At 38.3% G+C, this 16,860-nt stretch overlaps 1 protein-coding gene across 6 annotated transcripts in view; it reads left to right on the forward strand.

Moving 5' to 3' along the window:
* The first annotated feature begins 1,540 nt into the window (after positions 1 to 1,540).
* Positions 1,541 to 16,860, forward strand: part of LOC146467005 (protein kinase C delta type-like) — a 39,472-nt gene continuing 24,152 nt past the window's right edge. Inside the window, exons 1-13 of one of the 6 annotated variants that reach the window (XR_014867888.1) lie at positions 1,541 to 1,721; positions 2,473 to 2,521; positions 7,708 to 7,776; positions 7,904 to 7,972; positions 8,402 to 8,470; positions 8,898 to 8,966; positions 10,987 to 11,070; positions 12,257 to 12,415; positions 13,360 to 13,451; positions 13,569 to 13,631; positions 14,896 to 15,028; positions 16,257 to 16,337; positions 16,676 to 16,783. Coding sequence is in view for 1 of the 6 variants with exons in the window: in XM_085126509.1 (XP_084982635.1) it covers positions 1,648 to 1,721; positions 2,473 to 2,521; positions 7,708 to 7,776; positions 7,904 to 7,972; positions 8,402 to 8,470; positions 8,898 to 8,966; positions 10,987 to 11,070; positions 12,257 to 12,415; positions 13,360 to 13,451; positions 13,569 to 13,631; positions 14,896 to 15,028; positions 16,257 to 16,337; positions 16,676 to 16,783 (1,119 nt within the window). In the remaining 5 variants the exon portion in view is untranslated. The remainder of the gene's footprint in view (positions 1,722 to 2,472; positions 2,522 to 7,707; positions 7,777 to 7,903; positions 7,973 to 8,401; positions 8,471 to 8,897; positions 8,967 to 10,986; positions 11,071 to 12,256; positions 12,416 to 13,359; positions 13,452 to 13,568; positions 13,632 to 14,895; positions 15,029 to 16,256; positions 16,338 to 16,675; positions 16,784 to 16,860) is intronic. The other 5 variants (XM_085126509.1, XR_014867889.1, XR_014867890.1 and 2 more) reach the window with 5 other exon arrangements.

The raw sequence follows: 16,860 nt of genomic DNA on the forward strand, positions 1-16,860 counted from the left end.
CTGTCCTTGGTTGATTACCACATTGCAGTTATGGAAATTGTAGACGTGGCCACTGCTCACCGCTGCACTGGACTGAATTAGCGGCTGAAGGGGAACTCGACTGATTGTCTGGTTAAACTGGATTTCTTTGCCATCAATCATGTTAGACAGTTTTCGCTGGTCGTCTTCATTCCCGGAGTCGTATGCTTCAACGCTTTGTTCTTATCGTTATAATTTCGGATTTTGGAACTCCTTTGGCTTTTAGCTTCTTGACCACCGTTTTCAGGACTGAGTGGTTGGATAATCTTTTATCAGGGCACATTTCCTGTAAAGGTGAGTTTTATTTCATGCTTTTCATAATTTTGCTGATGGTATTTTTACCCATTCGGCTTTTCTTGTACCATACGTCTGTTTTGGCGGGGTTGTCGATGCGCTAAGAAGAAAGGACCAGATAACTTTAAATCGTAAGGCTTCTTTGGACAGGTAACTCTTAAAAAGAGCGACAGGGCATCGTGATTCACCAGTTGCGAACATTTTGGGTAGCACAGACCACGGCTGAACTCGCAAACCTCCTTGTCGTGTTTTTGTCGGGCCTTAGTCTGCGATGGTTAAAACTTCGTTGCCGTTGCCGTCTTTAGTCAGCGTGAAATCCTCCACATTCATAGTGTAATGTTCTTGGCAGCACGAAGACCAAGATGCTGTGACAGGAGCCACCACATTGTATTAAGGAGTGACCTTGGAGATGAATTGTAAATTAACGCTGAAATTTCGCGCCAAAATTAAGGAGTAATTTGTCACCCATGATATTATTCTCATTAATAATACATATACCATCACAATATTTACTCCATTGCGCATATGACACACGTTGACATTCAAATCCTAGCAGTATGCAGGATGTTTGTCTCATAAACCTAGTTTAATGGCTCCCACGGGTCTCCAGTAGCTCAATGGTAGAGCATCCGAACTAGTAATCGAAGGTCCTATGTTCTACTCCTGATAGGGGCACTCCGATTTCCTTTTTTCGAGTTTGCCTGTGTCACCATTGAATAATTCATCATTCTCAAATCAATTATATCGGGAAACTAAAAAAAGCGAAATGTAGATGAAGGATAAATATGGTCACGTGGTCAATTCTGCCGTTTGTCTTAAACGTAATTGTAATTCTCTCTAATAACTAATTAATATTCCTTGACGAAATTTTCCTAGTATCCCTTTCAAGTAGCATTACATTGGCTTGTAAAAGGTCTTCAGAATGCAAGCGACGACCAATTCCAACCCGAGTCTCCAATCGGTCTTTATATTTTTAATATTATTATTATTATTATTATTATTATTTATTATTATTATTACTATCATTGTTATTACAACTATTATTATTATTATTATTATTATTATTATTATTATTAATATCATTATTATTATTATTATTATTTTTACTATTATTATTATTATTATTATTATTATCATTATTATTATAACTATTATTATTATTATTATTATTATTATTATTAGTAGTACTATTACTATTTGCGGGCGCGCATAAAATCTTTAATCAATCATCATTAAATTGCGGGCTCAGGCATTCCACTCAATCCCCGCGAGCATCCGCGAGCATGTAATTCTTCAACTATGACGTAATTTTTAAAGTTCGATTGATACTATACAATGGGACCGACTTTTTGGGTGGCATTTATAGCCATTCATAATATTATTCAAAAGGTGATTACAGGTGATAAAAGGTGAGTGAAAACCATTTTGACGTTTCTTTCCTTGTTTAGCAAATATTACACCCCTGTAAAGACTTTTTTAAACTGAACAAATTTGACACCGGCACATCAGTTAATTAAAGACCGCTAAAGCTATTACAATTTTTTTTCCGAAAAAAATAAATTTCAGAACAATCTAAAATAACAGTATACGTAGCGTTCAACATGCAATTTAAGAGAGTTTTACTTTGCACGCAGTTAGGTGACTTTCCAGAGTTTACGTACGGGATCACATTTTGCAATAGGAAACAAACATTTGTGGCTTAAGAAATCCTCTCGAAGCAGATCAACTGTGTACGCACAAGTTACAATTCTGCTGAAAGCTCTCAAACGTTCTCTGGAAAGCACTCAATTGCGCAAAAAGGAATAAGGTTATTGATGAAATTTGAAACACGTAAACATTTTTTCAACCGGATAAATTTGACAACACACCATTGTGTCGGTAAGTGGAGCATCCTTAAGTGTGCGTAGGTATCAGAAACTTATGGAAGCACCTTGAAAACAAAATGCGCCTAGCTTTGAATGGATATAACTTTTTTTGACAAATTTTGATGCTTTTGGTTGCATTTGAAACCTATATATCCGTAAGCAATTATTTTAACATGCAACGTGAGAGACCTCGCAAAAAATAAACTTTTCGATAGTTGTATTTGCATTGAAAGGTGATTATGAAAAAAAAGTACAGTTCGCTGTGGAAGCTAACGGAATGTTTTTCTTCGCCTAGAAAAATTTCTGAAGATAACCGTGATGAGAAAGATTCGAACATTGCTCAGGTAAAATATATATTTAATATTGAAAAATGTCAATTGTTCGCCGTTTTCTTTGTTTGCTTAGATTTTTATTTATTTATTAATTATTAGCTTCAACGCATAGATACATAAATAGGGAACTTAATCAACGGCGATGGCAACGACAACGCAACAAAACAATAGGTTAAATGAGAGAAAACAATCGCTCTGCAAGTGTTTTATATGTTTTGCTACATTTCTTTGCCGTTCTCAGCAAAACAACAACGTGAAATGACCAAATTCAAGGTTTTGTGGTGAACGTGAGCACACGACGGTGAATTTTTCATTATTTCTCTTTACTTGAACGCTTTTCCTATCAATTTAGTTCCCGGATACTTCGGCAACGTTGCACAAGTTGAACGGTGAATTGGAATAATCGCGAAGCAGTGGAACTAACGCGACTTAGACTTTTAAGTGACGTTTTCGTTGGCGTTGCCGTCTTCGTTGTTTACGTTCCCTAGTGAGATCTGTCAGCCAGACAGCGATCACTCAGACATGAAGCGTCAACAAAACAGAAAATATGTGTATAGGTTATTCAATTTTCTGAGAACAAGAAAGTGGGACATTAGTCAATATCCTTCTTTTTCCTTTCCTTTTCTTGGTTTTTTTGTTACGGATCCGAGAGGGGCCGAGACTACAGTCGAGTCCTATGAAATTTCGCTCTAAAATTTTGCCAGTGAATATTAATTAGTTATTATTAATGTCTTATTATATGGCCGTGTCTCAAAAGGACTGGAAACGATCAAATTCAAGAACTTGATTGGCTAAAATCGATATTGACCGCGGTCTAGATTTTCCCATCTAGACCGATCTTATTGTAACATTTGTCCTCAAAATGATACAAACAAAAAAAGGAAAAAGAAAGAAAAATTGGCTTGTTCCTTAATAATACTAAATTGAAGAACAAGTAACGCTAAACGTGGAAGCAGGTAAAGAGAATGAGAGCAAACGTTGGCAAATTTGAGTCCAGCCGAGGAAGCTACGAGCAAAGATGAAGTCGAAATTGAGAAGTTTTTGCAAGCGCAGAAATCCAAAAACACTCAATACAAGACTAAGAGCGACTTAAACGCATGGAAGAAACTTTGTGAGTCACTGAAAGAGTCTAGAGCAATTGAAAACTCCTTATACCTACCTGAATGAGCTCGACCTTCTTCCAAATTTGTTGTCTCCGTTCGTAAACAAGATGGCACCGAGTACGAACCGTGTACATTGAGCGGCTTCCAGCGAAGTTTTCAACGTCACTTGTATGAAAAAGGAAGCATGATCAACACACTTCAGGATAACGAGTTCTCCAAGTCCAGAGAGGTTCTTGTTACTAAACAAAAGAACCTGGTTCGCTAAGGAAAAAGAAACCGTCCAAATGCAACAAGAGAGCTAACTGAAGCTGAAGAAGATGCACTGTTTGGAAATGGCCAGTTCGGTGTTCACGATTTAATCATTACAAAGGTCGCTTTTTAGAAAATTTTCATTGAGCCTGTAGGAAAAAACTGGTTATTTTGTCTTCATTCATTGACGAAGTTTGTACAAAGCTGTACTTTGAACAGTTATTTTGTCCCGTTTGAACTGGAGACTAGTGACAGAAGTAAGCCAGCTAAATGCTTGAGCCCGCGCAGGGGAACGAGTATTTTTTTCCCTTTTGATTTCCTGTTTGACCATATAATAAACATCTTATTAACTGAGCTAGGTCGGTCTGTATGGGAGAATCTTGACCTCGGTCGCTGGTACAGACCTCACTGCGTTCGGTCTGTACTGGCGACCTCGGTCAAGATTCTCCCATACAGACCTCCCGCTCAATTAATAAGAACTAAATTTAAACAACAGAAGGAGCTCTTTCGTTGAAGTTTTTACATGAATCATCGCCAATGCATTTACAAAAACTTTCATTCTAATACAAACATACACTCATACATCTCAAGAGAACGCCAGGGTTCATGTTTTAATGAATACAATAAAATCTGCAATTCCACAGCGACAAACCAATGGGTGGTGCCGGATCACTTGTAAGCCTGGATCAGCAATTATCTCAAATACAAAATATTAACGTCAGACTGTTTTAGGCTACCGGAATAACAACATCACATAGAGAACTGAAAAGATGGTAATTTTAAATGCCGATAAAAATTTTGTAACAAAAGAGAACAATCAACTGACAAGGAAAATCTAAAGCTAGAAAAGCCAGTCGGAGTAGAGCATGGCTTCTAATCAGCTTTTCTGCGTTATTTAACGGTTACGTCTCGCTTTTTTCTCAGCTCATTTCGTCCAGACCTCAGAGTATCTTGTATAGACACGCTCTCAATAGTCCAGATTGTCTTATCTTATAGTTGTCATGACTTAAAGGGAGAGTTTCACGGTTCGGCGCATGTACGAGCGATAACGTAAGCGCTGTCAAGCCAATTGTTTTTGCACCAATTAGAAGCGAGTACACAACACCGGCGGGATATGGCGGACAAGTCTCATAACTTGCTGGCATAAAAATAAAACTGGCCGGCCAGTGTTTCGGTCACGTTTCAGAAAGAAACGAAAAGGCTGTCCATGTAAAACACATGGGGATTTTTGCAGCGCCGCTTCATGAATGTCCCATAACATTCAAGAAATGCCAGAACTTATGCGAACGTATACGGTTTTATTTTAGTACAATGTCGATATCTCGCGGCATCGACCTTTTTTTATTACGCGCGGTTCGAAAAGCCGAGAAGCTTCCTCAAACTTACGTACTTTTAAAAATCCAGTATTTCATCAGCATTCAGTGATAAACTTACTATAGTGTGTACGCTCGATAGCCTGATTTTATTAGACCAGCGAGAAGGCGAAGAACGAGAAATCCGCAAGCTTCAAGAAGCGATGCGACCGTTTAGTAACAACAACACTGAGCGTCCTTCCGAGATGCTGGAATGCATTTGAGAAAACTCTGCCATGGTGGCAAATCAAAACTGCGTTTGCCATTCGCAATGACCGCAATTTTATAGATAAATGAATACCTTACAATAGATTTTGTAGTTTGCCGCAAATCTTTTGGATTTTTTTTTCTACTGCCCGCTATTCGAGCCCGCTAACAGACGACTACAACTAACTCGCACATTTGATCTCATATTTATTCGCTTCGCGTCTCAGTGTTGTACAATTTTTTCCATCCAAAGCAAAACACTGATGTTTGATGTTGTTTGTCCGTCGAATTCTCCGTTTTTGACAGTTGACTTCCATATGAACAAACAGTACGATTGAAATCTAGAAAATCCTCGCGAGTTCATCCAAAGCCAGTTGGTGACCTTTGCCATTTCTAGCGAAGCAGATGTGCCGCGAATCCGTTGTCTATTTTAAACAGACTTATCTCTTTACCAATTTTCCACGCTTGATGGACGTATCTTGTTAACCAGAGTGGATTTCTACATCCACTCCACTCTGTCCGCTTTAACTTCTGTGCTTCCAGAGAGTCCACAGAACGTCCCGTCGCCGGTCGGCGGCGACGTCTCCTTCTCGATCCATCGACAAAAATGTCGTTTTCGGATGCTGAAACACTTTTAACCTTACAAAAATCGAACTTATATTTACAACAGGAAACAAAGATTCTAAAAAGTGAAGAACGAAGAGCGGATGATCCAAATTCGGGCGCGATTTCAATTGTTCCATCATAAGCTCGCATCGAATTTAGTGTCGACCCGTACAATTTATTTTTGAGCCGGTCTGCTCGCGCATGCGCTTGACCGTGAAACTCGGCCTTTAATCCTTTGTCATGGTACATGATGACTATAATTAATTTCACAGGGTTAACTGTTTGATCCCGGGTGTTTGATGACATATCGATTAATTTAGTGTAACGACCTGCTACGGCACTATCACGTGTGGGTTGTAAGTAGTAGCATCTTGTTTAGAACAGAAAGCGCAGTTTATTGGGAACGTTACCAATATCCAACAGCCAGGATAAAGACCACATAAGACAAACAAAAAGTATTTTAAATTCGTACAAAAAACACCCTAACAAATTTGACTTGACAAAATAAGAAACGACGAGGTCTCTAAGCAATGAAAAACAATGCATTTTTACTTCATGGGCCTCATAGCATGTGATATGTCTTCTGATAGGAAGCAGCAGTCGAGGACGCCTCGAGGCTTTGTGAATGTCATAATTCCAGAAAGAGGGCAGTGTCAGAGATGAGATGAATGCCTAATTTAATTCAAAGCAAACTATTGAACTTTAAATAATGAAAATCATAGTAATTTATTCCTATGACGTCATAAGATGTTCGAGTATGTTTAAGGACGGTGCCTACTATTGTTACTGCGCATACGTTCTGCGCATCTCGAGATACTCGGGTTTCCTATGGGTGGTGCCTACTAATACAGGAATATTTTTGCGCGGTTTAAAACTATACGGAGAAAGCAGAACTTAGCAAATGCTTTTGGTATCTTAAAAGAAAATTGGGGGTAACCATGCATTTTTCAGAGATAATTAAGCTTCAAGTTAGGAAAAAATCCCATACATTGCTTTATATTTTGGCGCTTTTTAGAGATATTATTGCTTAGTTATCTCTGAAAAATGCATGGTTACCCCCAATTTTCTTTTTGGATTCCAATAGCCGTTTCTAAGATCTGCTTTTCCCGCATAGTCATAAACCGCACAAAAATACTTCGGTATTAGTAGGCACCGCCCTTAACATAAAGCACTCATAATCCAAACCTCTTGGAAACAATACCAAACCTCCGAAAGTTCAAAAAGTGGTCATGTTAGAACTTACAATTTTTTTAACTTTGAAAACACAATGTTAAATTGCGCTGATAAAGGGAAAAGAGAATAAACCAAAGAGACCGGAAATGAAAATCATTGTAATCTATGTTCTGTTGGTGTCACTAAGTAACACGTGACATTTTGTTTAACCGAAAGCAGCACTCCTGGTACAAGCCGCTTGCAAACGATATAAACGTTTCCAATCGCCCTGTATCAGGAGTGCTGTTTTCTACTTTCTGAAACCCAAGAGAAATGAAAGTCGTACTAATTGATGTTCTTTTGACGTCATAACACGTGTTATTATGCTTAATAAAAAGCAGCACTCTTAACAAAGCCGGAAAGATGGCCATATAAGAGGCGAAAAAAAAGCTTCTGTGTTCTTCAAAAATCAATTATGATCACTTCTGATTTTATAAGGTTCATAAACATGTGATGTTACATTCAACAGAACGCTGCCCGCTTAATCCAAAATGCCTGGAGGAGGCACGTTCAGAGAAGACGAATGCTAATGGTTAAGGTAAGAAACAATGAGACGAACATGTTAAATGCAATAAGCAAAGCTGCATGTTGCGAATTCTTAAAAATCAATTATAATCACTTCTTATTTTATAACGTTCATTAACATGTGATGTCACATTCAACAGAATGCTGTTCGCTTAATCCAAAATGCCTGGAGGAGGCATTTTAAGAGAAAAAGAACGGCTTTGCTTAAGGTAAGAAAAAATTAGACGGACCTGTTAAATGCAATAAGCAAAGCTGTATGTTGCGGCTGGCCCGGTTTGTTTTATGCAATCGGGACTTCGGCACCTAAAATCACTCTCGCAGTCCTAGGGAGAGCCTAAGAAACTCATATATGATCCAGAGAATTGATGCATAAAAGCAGAAGTTACATAGAAACCAATCTTCAAACTAATACCTATACACTGATCTTACTGCAAGAAACGTACTTCAACAGAAGTGTTCATATTGATCCAATATTTCGAAAGGCACGGCCTTTCTTCTTCAGTTTGTTTGACACAGTTGATTACTGTCCATAAATGATCGTATTAGAGGTGAGAAAAATGCTTCTGTGTTCTTCAAAATCAATTATAATCACTTCTAATTTTAAAAGGTTCATTAACATGTGCTGTCATTTTCAACAGAACGCTGCGCGCTTAATCCAAGATGCCTGGAGGAGACATGTTCAGAGAAGAAGAATGGCTTTATTTCAGGTAAGAAACAATTAGACGAACATGTTAAATGCAATAAGCAAAGCTACATGCTGCAGCTGGCCCAGTATGTTTTATTCAATTGGGACCTGGGCGCCTGAGATCACTCTCGCAGCCCTTAATGAGAGCCGAAAAAAACCGCTGAATAATCCATAGACTTGATGCATAGAAGCAGAAGCTACGTAGAAGCCAATCTTCGAAACTAATACTGATGCATTGATCTTACTGCAAGAAACGTACTACAATAAAAGTGTGCATATTGATCCAATATTTCGGAAGGGACGGCCTTTCTTCTTCGGTTTGTTTGACACAGTTAATTTAACTGTCCATAAATGACCGTATTAGAGGTGAGAAAAATACTTCTGTGTCTCTCAAAATCAATGATAATCACTTCTAATTTTATAATGTTCATTAACATGTGATGTCACAGAAAGCTGCTTGCTTAATCCAAGATGCCTGGAGGAGGCATGTTCAGAGAAAAAGAAGGGCTTTGGCTAAGGTAAGAAACCATTAGACGAACATGTTAAATAAGCAAAGCTACATGTCTCAGCTGGCCCGGTTTGTTTTATGCAATCGGGACTTCTGCATCCGAGATCACTCTAGGAACCCTAAGTGAGAGCCTTAGAAACCCCTGTATGATCCAGAAACTTGATACATAAAAGCAGAACCTACATAGAAAGCAATCTTCGAAACTAATACTGATACATTGATCTTACTGCAAGAAATGAACTACAAAAGAAGTGTTCATGTTGTTCCAATATTTCGAAAGGCACTGTCTCAAGTTCTTCTTCAGTATGTTTAAGACAGTTAATCACTGTTTTTCACTCGTTTATATTGATAACTGATGTGAATTTTCAGGTACGGATGGTTTGGAATCAGATCGAGAACTTTTTTCACTTGAACTCAAATTCTAAAAGCGTTTATTATTCACTTTGCTGCCTTGTTCTGCTTCAGTTCTCGTGTGATTTCTTTTCTTCCCTTTTTCCTTATCACCAAAAAAAAAATGATAATAATAAAATAAAACGTGAACCACTGAGTCCGCACGTCCATTAGTTTGGTGTATACTAAGACACTTATCGACTTCAGTGAGCTTTTCATTCGATCACTCGCTGTATATATGTTACTTGGGATTTTGAGATGACACTTTTAACAAAATTATTCCTCTGACACGGCTGTACGTAGCGGGGAGGAGAGGGGAGGGGGGAGGGGTAACGGGGACAGCTGCCCCCGCTAGAAAAACTGAATTTTATTTCTAACATAGTGTATACGTTTGCTGAGCTATTTCTTGTATCTATATTGTTCCGAAATCACAAGAAAAATCAACTAATTGACTGAAAAATCTCCCTTCGTTGTGTATTCAGTGTGTTTTATTTTCTTTAAAGGTCTTAGGCCCAGTTCAGACGCCGAACTTTTCATGAGCCGAACTTAATTAGCCGAACTTAATTTACTTGAAGCAAAACCAATCGAAATGTTAGCGTTTTTTTTATTTTCACTTTTTTATTTGAAATACGTTATAATAATTTATGCATTAGGTTCGGCTAATAAAAAGTTCGGCGTCTTAATCAAAGCCGTTCCAAAGCCGAAATTCCCGGCTGAGCCAGGCGGGAAGAACGGCTGAGCCGTTCCAAATTGAAACAGCCGTTCTCAACTGATTCAGACGTCGAACTTTTCATGTACTTAATTCGAGGTATTAGGTTCGGCTCATGAAAAGTTCGGCGTCTGAACCGGGTCTTAGAGACAACTTTCTGTGTAGGGTTGGAAACAAAAAACTCCAACTAGAAACCCTTTCTGTATACGTACGGGAGACCCCTGACGGAGGGGTGTGTGGAGTTTGCCCCCCCCCCCCCCCACCAAGACAACAAATCCTAGGTACGGCCCTGTCTGAGTGTAGTTCATCATCAGACTTTTTCCTCGCAGAAATCTTTTAAGATTAGAGTCTAATTCTAGAGATGGTTTTTGCTAAAGATGTGTCTTATTGTTTTTCAATTACCAAAACAGACCTCGACAAGGTTACGGCACTCTTTGTCTATCTTTGAGTATGGACAACGTTTCTCGACAGCTTCATCGGTCAATTGCAAGAACAGGAATCTTTAACTCGATGAATGTTGGCCTTTTATTGTTTTCTTGGCCAAAGCCATCATTAAAAGTTAACGGTTAAATTTGTTAAAAGCGGAACAGGCAAACAAAGGAATTGCGAAATAAGCGCGAAGTGTCGCGAAAGAAAACGAGTGACGTCACAACTTCTGATTGGTCATATCTTCTTACATAAAAATAACAAATGAATTTGACGTTGTCAACTACCATTTTACTCAATGGTTGAATTCCCTACAAAAAAGTACATTTAATATGATAAATATGTCTTCCAACTGCAAGCCATATTACCTTCATGACGACCAAACAAATAGGGGCGTCAAACATTAAAATATTGTGAACACGAGCTATCATCTCAGTATCAGTGCTACCTAAACAGGCGATGGTTATAGCGAGAACTCATCAGCTTTGAATAATTTACTTTACAGATTGGGTTGGAAGGCGAGGACTGGCCTACAAAACTTCAACAATTTGAGTTTGTAAAAATTTTGGGAGAAGGAGGGTTTGGTCAGGTAGGCTGGTAGGGACATTAATTTTTTAACAATAGCACGATTTTTCCATTTCTTTTCTTGCTATTATCAATCCAAAGATCCGTTTCTGATACAGATAACGGTACTTTCTTTGTGTAGGATAAAACACATAAGGACCTCAATGACTCCGTTGAAAAGCCCTGTGCAAACTAATACAAGTTAGCATACGTCAGTGACCGACTATCGCGTAACGCGCAATCTGATTGGCTACACAGGTGCCGTCTATCGATCGATAGACGGCAGTTTGTCAGCGCGCGCGCGATTTAGCATGCATCATTGCACAAATATATCAAAATTTATGAAATAAAAAGATTTTTTTTGCTTCATAGATCGATCACTGAGGTATGCTAAAACAATTAGACGGCTCGCTCTCGGTTTCTATCGCCTTTGATAGTTGGCTCGAGGCTTCGCCCCTCGCCAACTATCAGCCGATAGAAACCTCGAGCTCGCCGTCTAATTGTTAATTATTCATCAGTTAAAATGGAAGGATTAATGGACTGTATATAGTATTTAAATAAGAGCCATGCTATCTGCTTGTTGCATGTTTAAAAGCAAAGAGAGTTGTAGCAGTTCTTATATGAACGGGGATGGTGTTCCTTATCTTTGCCCCGCAGAAGAAAAAAACTGCAGCTTTAATTAAATTCAGTGTTATATTTGGAGAGGAGAAGTCTACTTTCACTCTCCCGTAGTGCGTAAACACTGATTTTTTTCTGATCGTTACCAAGTCATCTGAAGTTATGTTTGAACTTAATAAACATTTAACAGAGGTGGGATCGAAACTCGCCTCTGCTTTACCGGAAAACCATTGATTTAAAAAACAATATTTGTTAAGAACAAAGACATGAACAAAAAATACTATTATCGAGACCCCAAACTCTGGCTAAACAGAGAAAGCGGTCGGGCTTGACTGTATTTCGTCAAAACGTTTGAAAGTTGCAGCGCTTGATCTCGTGGAATCTCTCTTCAAAATGTTTAAAAAATCTGTATTAACTGGTACTTTAACATCGGAGTAGAAAAGTGCAGAAAAATTTTCCCTGAACACAGGAAGGATAATAAGTCTGATCCGAGTAACTACCAACCGATTTCAGTTAAAAGAAGACGGGACAGCTTAGAGCCAATAAAGATGTTTTTGAGTTTACTTCTAAAACGTGTTTGCTTCTCATGATAGGTACACCTATTTATAAATAGAAAAGACGACAAGCCGTATGCGGTCAAGGTTTTGAAAAGTAGCTGCGGAAAAAAAATGGCCAAAAACGAAATTAAAGTTCTTCAAATTGCGAGCAAAACAACATTTGCTACCAAGTTGTGCTGGTCTTTTTCCGTCAAGGTAATGTAGACGTAATTAGTTTCAATCGTAAAGATAAAAGTTGCATTTTTTTATCGATAACATTTCCTTCATTTTGCATTTCAGGTCTTTGACTGATGTATAATTTATCCAATGAGTTACTGATTGTAATGACCATTGAAAAATATTCTTTTACTGAAGTTCAGTTTTAAACTTACAGAGTGTTCATTTCACACAGTTAACGGTTTGTGATCTCGACTTTTGCCGGAGAATATTACTGGCAATCATTTAGCTTTAGCTGAAAAATTAAAACTAATGTTGAACGACGTTTCAATGTTAGTTCTATCACTATCAAGGCAAAGTAACTGTTACTTCGTGGTTTAAATATACAGCAGGACCCCGGTAACTCGAACTCCCCGCTAACTCGAACTAAGTCCCGTTTCCCTTGGATTTGACCTTACTTTTAAGTCAATTAAACTCGGATAACTCGATTTCCTCGCTAGCTCAAATTGGAACTAAATTTTGTTTCCCTTGATCGCTAACTCGAATTTTAGTTCTTGCCACTCACCTTTGAGGTCATCCCATTAGCTCCTCCTGTCATGTTATCGGTAAAAAACACTGGAGTTGACACTTCTGAAGCAACTTAATTTTAATCAGTACAACAGATCACGCATTTGATAGTCATTTCAAAACTTTTGTAGTCAAACCGCATACACTGCCTGTTTAAAAGCTGTCACATAGAAAACAAAAGGTTCATAGTACAGGTTCTTAATGTTCACATCTTAAGGCGTACCAATTCTTTCTTTAAGATGTTGACAAAGTTACTTTTTTTTAACCCGAAAACCTCAGCTTACATGGGACTTACAGTTTCTGATGAGAGCGTCACTGAACTAAGGAAACCGGAGTTTTATAATATTTTCGTAAAATAATATTTTTGTTTTTCAAAACAGAACTCATGGCTGCTGGATTTTTATAATTTTTTCTAGAACAATGTTTTTCTGGTGTTGGAGTTTATGCCAGGCGGTGACTTAGAAGATTTGGTTATGGCCCGGAAAAAATTTGAAGAAACTCTAGCGAAGTATGTACAAAGACTGATTAAATCTTAAAAGTACATTTGTATATTCCTCTCGTTTTACTAACAGGCAAAATTCATATAACATAACACCGCATGTAACATATATTTCCACTTTTTCAGATTTTATGCATGTGAGATTATATTGGCGCTGGAGTTTCTTCACGCAGAGGGCATCATTCACCGGTAAAGAATATTCTTGACAACAAATTATTTCCTTGGTTGTCCTTTTTTCCACAAGGCGTTTTGATGTTAAATGGAAGAAATCAATCTATCAACTTCTCAAACTCATTAAACTTTCAAGAAATGAAAGGAAAGAAAATTTCTACCGCGAATGAGGCTTGGAAGTGTGATCTTAATAGACCATTACCGATATATTCAAGTTCTAGCTTGGCTACGAGGCTTGGGGAAATGAAAGAAAATAAATTAATTATTCATTTCTGAACCTCAGTGTAATTTCTTATTCCCCCAATCATCATAGCCAAGCTAGAATTTTAATATATCGGAAATAGTCTTTTAGCATTTTTGCAGATTTTTGCTTTCAATTTCTCCAAGAATTATCAACGGTTTGACAAGCTATATCAAACAGACGAAAGACGTTTATTTAGAAAGCTCGGCTGGCACTTCCGAGCGTTTTGAATTCTAATGTAACTCATTTACTCGTGTTTAACATATTACATAAAATTCAATGTTCAACAGCGATATGCTAATGCCAATAGATCTTTGTTAAAACTAGGAACACTTCACATTAGGCAATTGTTCGTGGTTTTCAATTGTTTTTTTCATTTTGATACGAAGGCAAATGAAAACTACTCAGGTTCGCTTGGGAAGTGAAAACAGACCAGAGGGTAAAAAAATTGTAGGAATAAACGTGGTCATGTGGTCATTTTTGCCGTTTGGCGATTTCCGTAATCGTAACTCTAGATAGGGACCTTAAGATTGAGGTTATTCCTCGTTTTCCGCAAACCTCAAACTTCAAAAAGTTTCTTCAATCCTGCCGTCCAGTTTGGTTTTTGAGGTTCAGGTTTCAACCTCATGGACACTGGCTGGAGGCTGGTGAATTAGGCAGAGTTTTTCGCAAGTTTTAATACTGTAACGCCACCTTTAAACGTTATCTTGATAAATGAGAGGTTTGTTTGATTCAGTTGCGAGATTATAATAATTACCAACTTCATTAGTGCATGCATCGATATTATCCTCCGTGCAGCCGCCATCTTGTTTTTTGTGCGAGTATCCCACAGGTAAAAGGAACCTTTAATATTAAGGCAGGATTATGTACATTTGGCAAACTCTGAACTGTACTGCTGGTCGACGTTTTGAGGTTTGCAGTTTAAGAGGAAAACCTTTTATATTAAGGTCCCTAACATCTCTAGTCAGCAGTAAAAAATGTATGTAATAGCTGATAGCCTATTTATGTTTATGCCCACCTCTTTGATACTTGTCTAACCAGAGATTTGAAGTTGGAGAACACACTAATTAACGACAAAGGGCACGTCAGGGTAGCAGACTTTGGTTTGTCGAAACTTCTAAAGAAAGAAAAAACAACAGGCATTTGCGGCACAACGTACTACATGGCCCCAGAGGTAAGCTTACGAGGTTTCTGATTTTTTTCAAGGCCATTCCGTTTGCATTTCAACAACTTTTTTTACCAGAGGGTGATCACAAAACTCTGTCTGCCTGTGAAAACATAACATCAAAGCGGTGCGCTGTTGAGATTTTTTCAAGGAATTTGGAATTAAAAAAAATTAAGGACTTCGAATTCAACTCAAGGGATTTTGCGTTTCAAATTTGTCCTACTGAGAAAGAAAATCGTGTATCATAATTGACACATTTTGCGCCCTGGAAGGCAACGTTGTGTACAATGTTGAGAAACAAAACTTTTTTGTGAAAACATGAGACAATTCCAGCAGTTGCAATCTCTGGTAAAGTCGTACTGCAAACCTAAGTGAACCACATGGGAGGAAATTAACCCAGTTTCTGCCTCAGAATGAATCAAATACAATCGTGGACAAAACTAGTTAAGAAAATGCGAAGTTTGCGCACGTATTTCAGTTTCTCCCAAGGAAAACACCTTCTGACGATTGGCAAACCTTCACTTCCCCCCTCCCCCTCTCTGAAAGTTGCCTTTAATGCTGGACGATGACACAGGCTTTTTCCCAGTGGCCGAACAACATTGATGAGGGGAAGGGGGGCCTGAGTTGTCGATGTACACCGTGGTGAAGAGAGATAATGTTGAGCAAAGTTTCTTGTCTAAAGAAACGAAGTACCCTCCAACCACTGCCCGACCCTCCGATCTTCCAATCTTCCGACCGTTCAATGGAAATTACAACGCTACAACTATCACACCACTGCGTTTTCTCCGTCTCTCTGGGTATAAGAAGGGCATTTTTTGACATTGTCCGTTCCAAAGATCGTGTATCATATATGTCTACCCCGGAGCCTTTGACAGGCCTTGTGATTTGCACCTTACAGCACTGTCTTTCGGTTTCAATGGCACGTTCACCAGTGACGACAATAAATGTCTTTTCAACACGCTTAAGGCAGACATAATTGAGATGGTAGATCCAAAGAACGAACAGTCACTTTAAGAATACCGAGACTTTGTTTGCCCTGAATAAGAGTTCATAAGTTTTGTTTAAAACTATTAAGTAAAAACATGCTTGCAAAACATTTTTCATCAGTAATTGGATTCTGTACTTCGATCAAGCACGCAAGTCACGACAAGTAATGACGTCACTCATGTGATAATCACCAATCACAGTGCGCGTACAAATGATATATTGATTAGTTACACACAGACTTTAATTGCAGATGCTTGAGGAACAACCCTACGATCAGAGCGTCGATTGGTGGTCCTTTGGGGTCATGTTATACCGCATGCTGACAGGCGAGGTTTGAATAGCTATTATTATAGTGTAAATTTCTTACATCACCCGCACAAGATAGTGTCCTTTAATCTTTTGCAGTTTCATAGAGAAGATTTTCAACGCTGCTAGCTTTAACTGCTAATTTTAAACTGTGATAAAAACATAAGCATTTTTCCTGTACCTTACGAACTGCTAGGAATCGTTAAAATTCATTTTTCTCAATCTTGTTCCCAGTAGTCCTCGGAACGTAGGTAAAAAATAGGATTTATATTCTCACTCTATTGAAACATTAAAAGTACAATTTATCTCAGTTACTCAAGGACTTATCTTACCACGAATCACATACACTAATTTTTATTATAGTACCCATTTTACGCCGAGGAAGAAGACGAGATAGAGAGGGCCATTTTATACTCAGCGGTGGACTACCCAGACCATCTCTCCAGCAAAGCAGAGGACTGCCTGACACAAGTAAGTGAAACGCTTATCGAGCCAGAGAGTGTAACAAATGTTTGTTGTTGTTGTTTAAGTACCCAGACCCTACACAT

This window comes from Pavona decussata, unplaced genomic scaffold (assembly GCF_977016875.1).
Source record: "Pavona decussata unplaced genomic scaffold, jaPavDecu1.1 SCAFFOLD_140, whole genome shotgun sequence".
NCBI classification, from domain to species: Eukaryota; Metazoa; Cnidaria; class Anthozoa; order Scleractinia; family Agariciidae; genus Pavona; species Pavona decussata.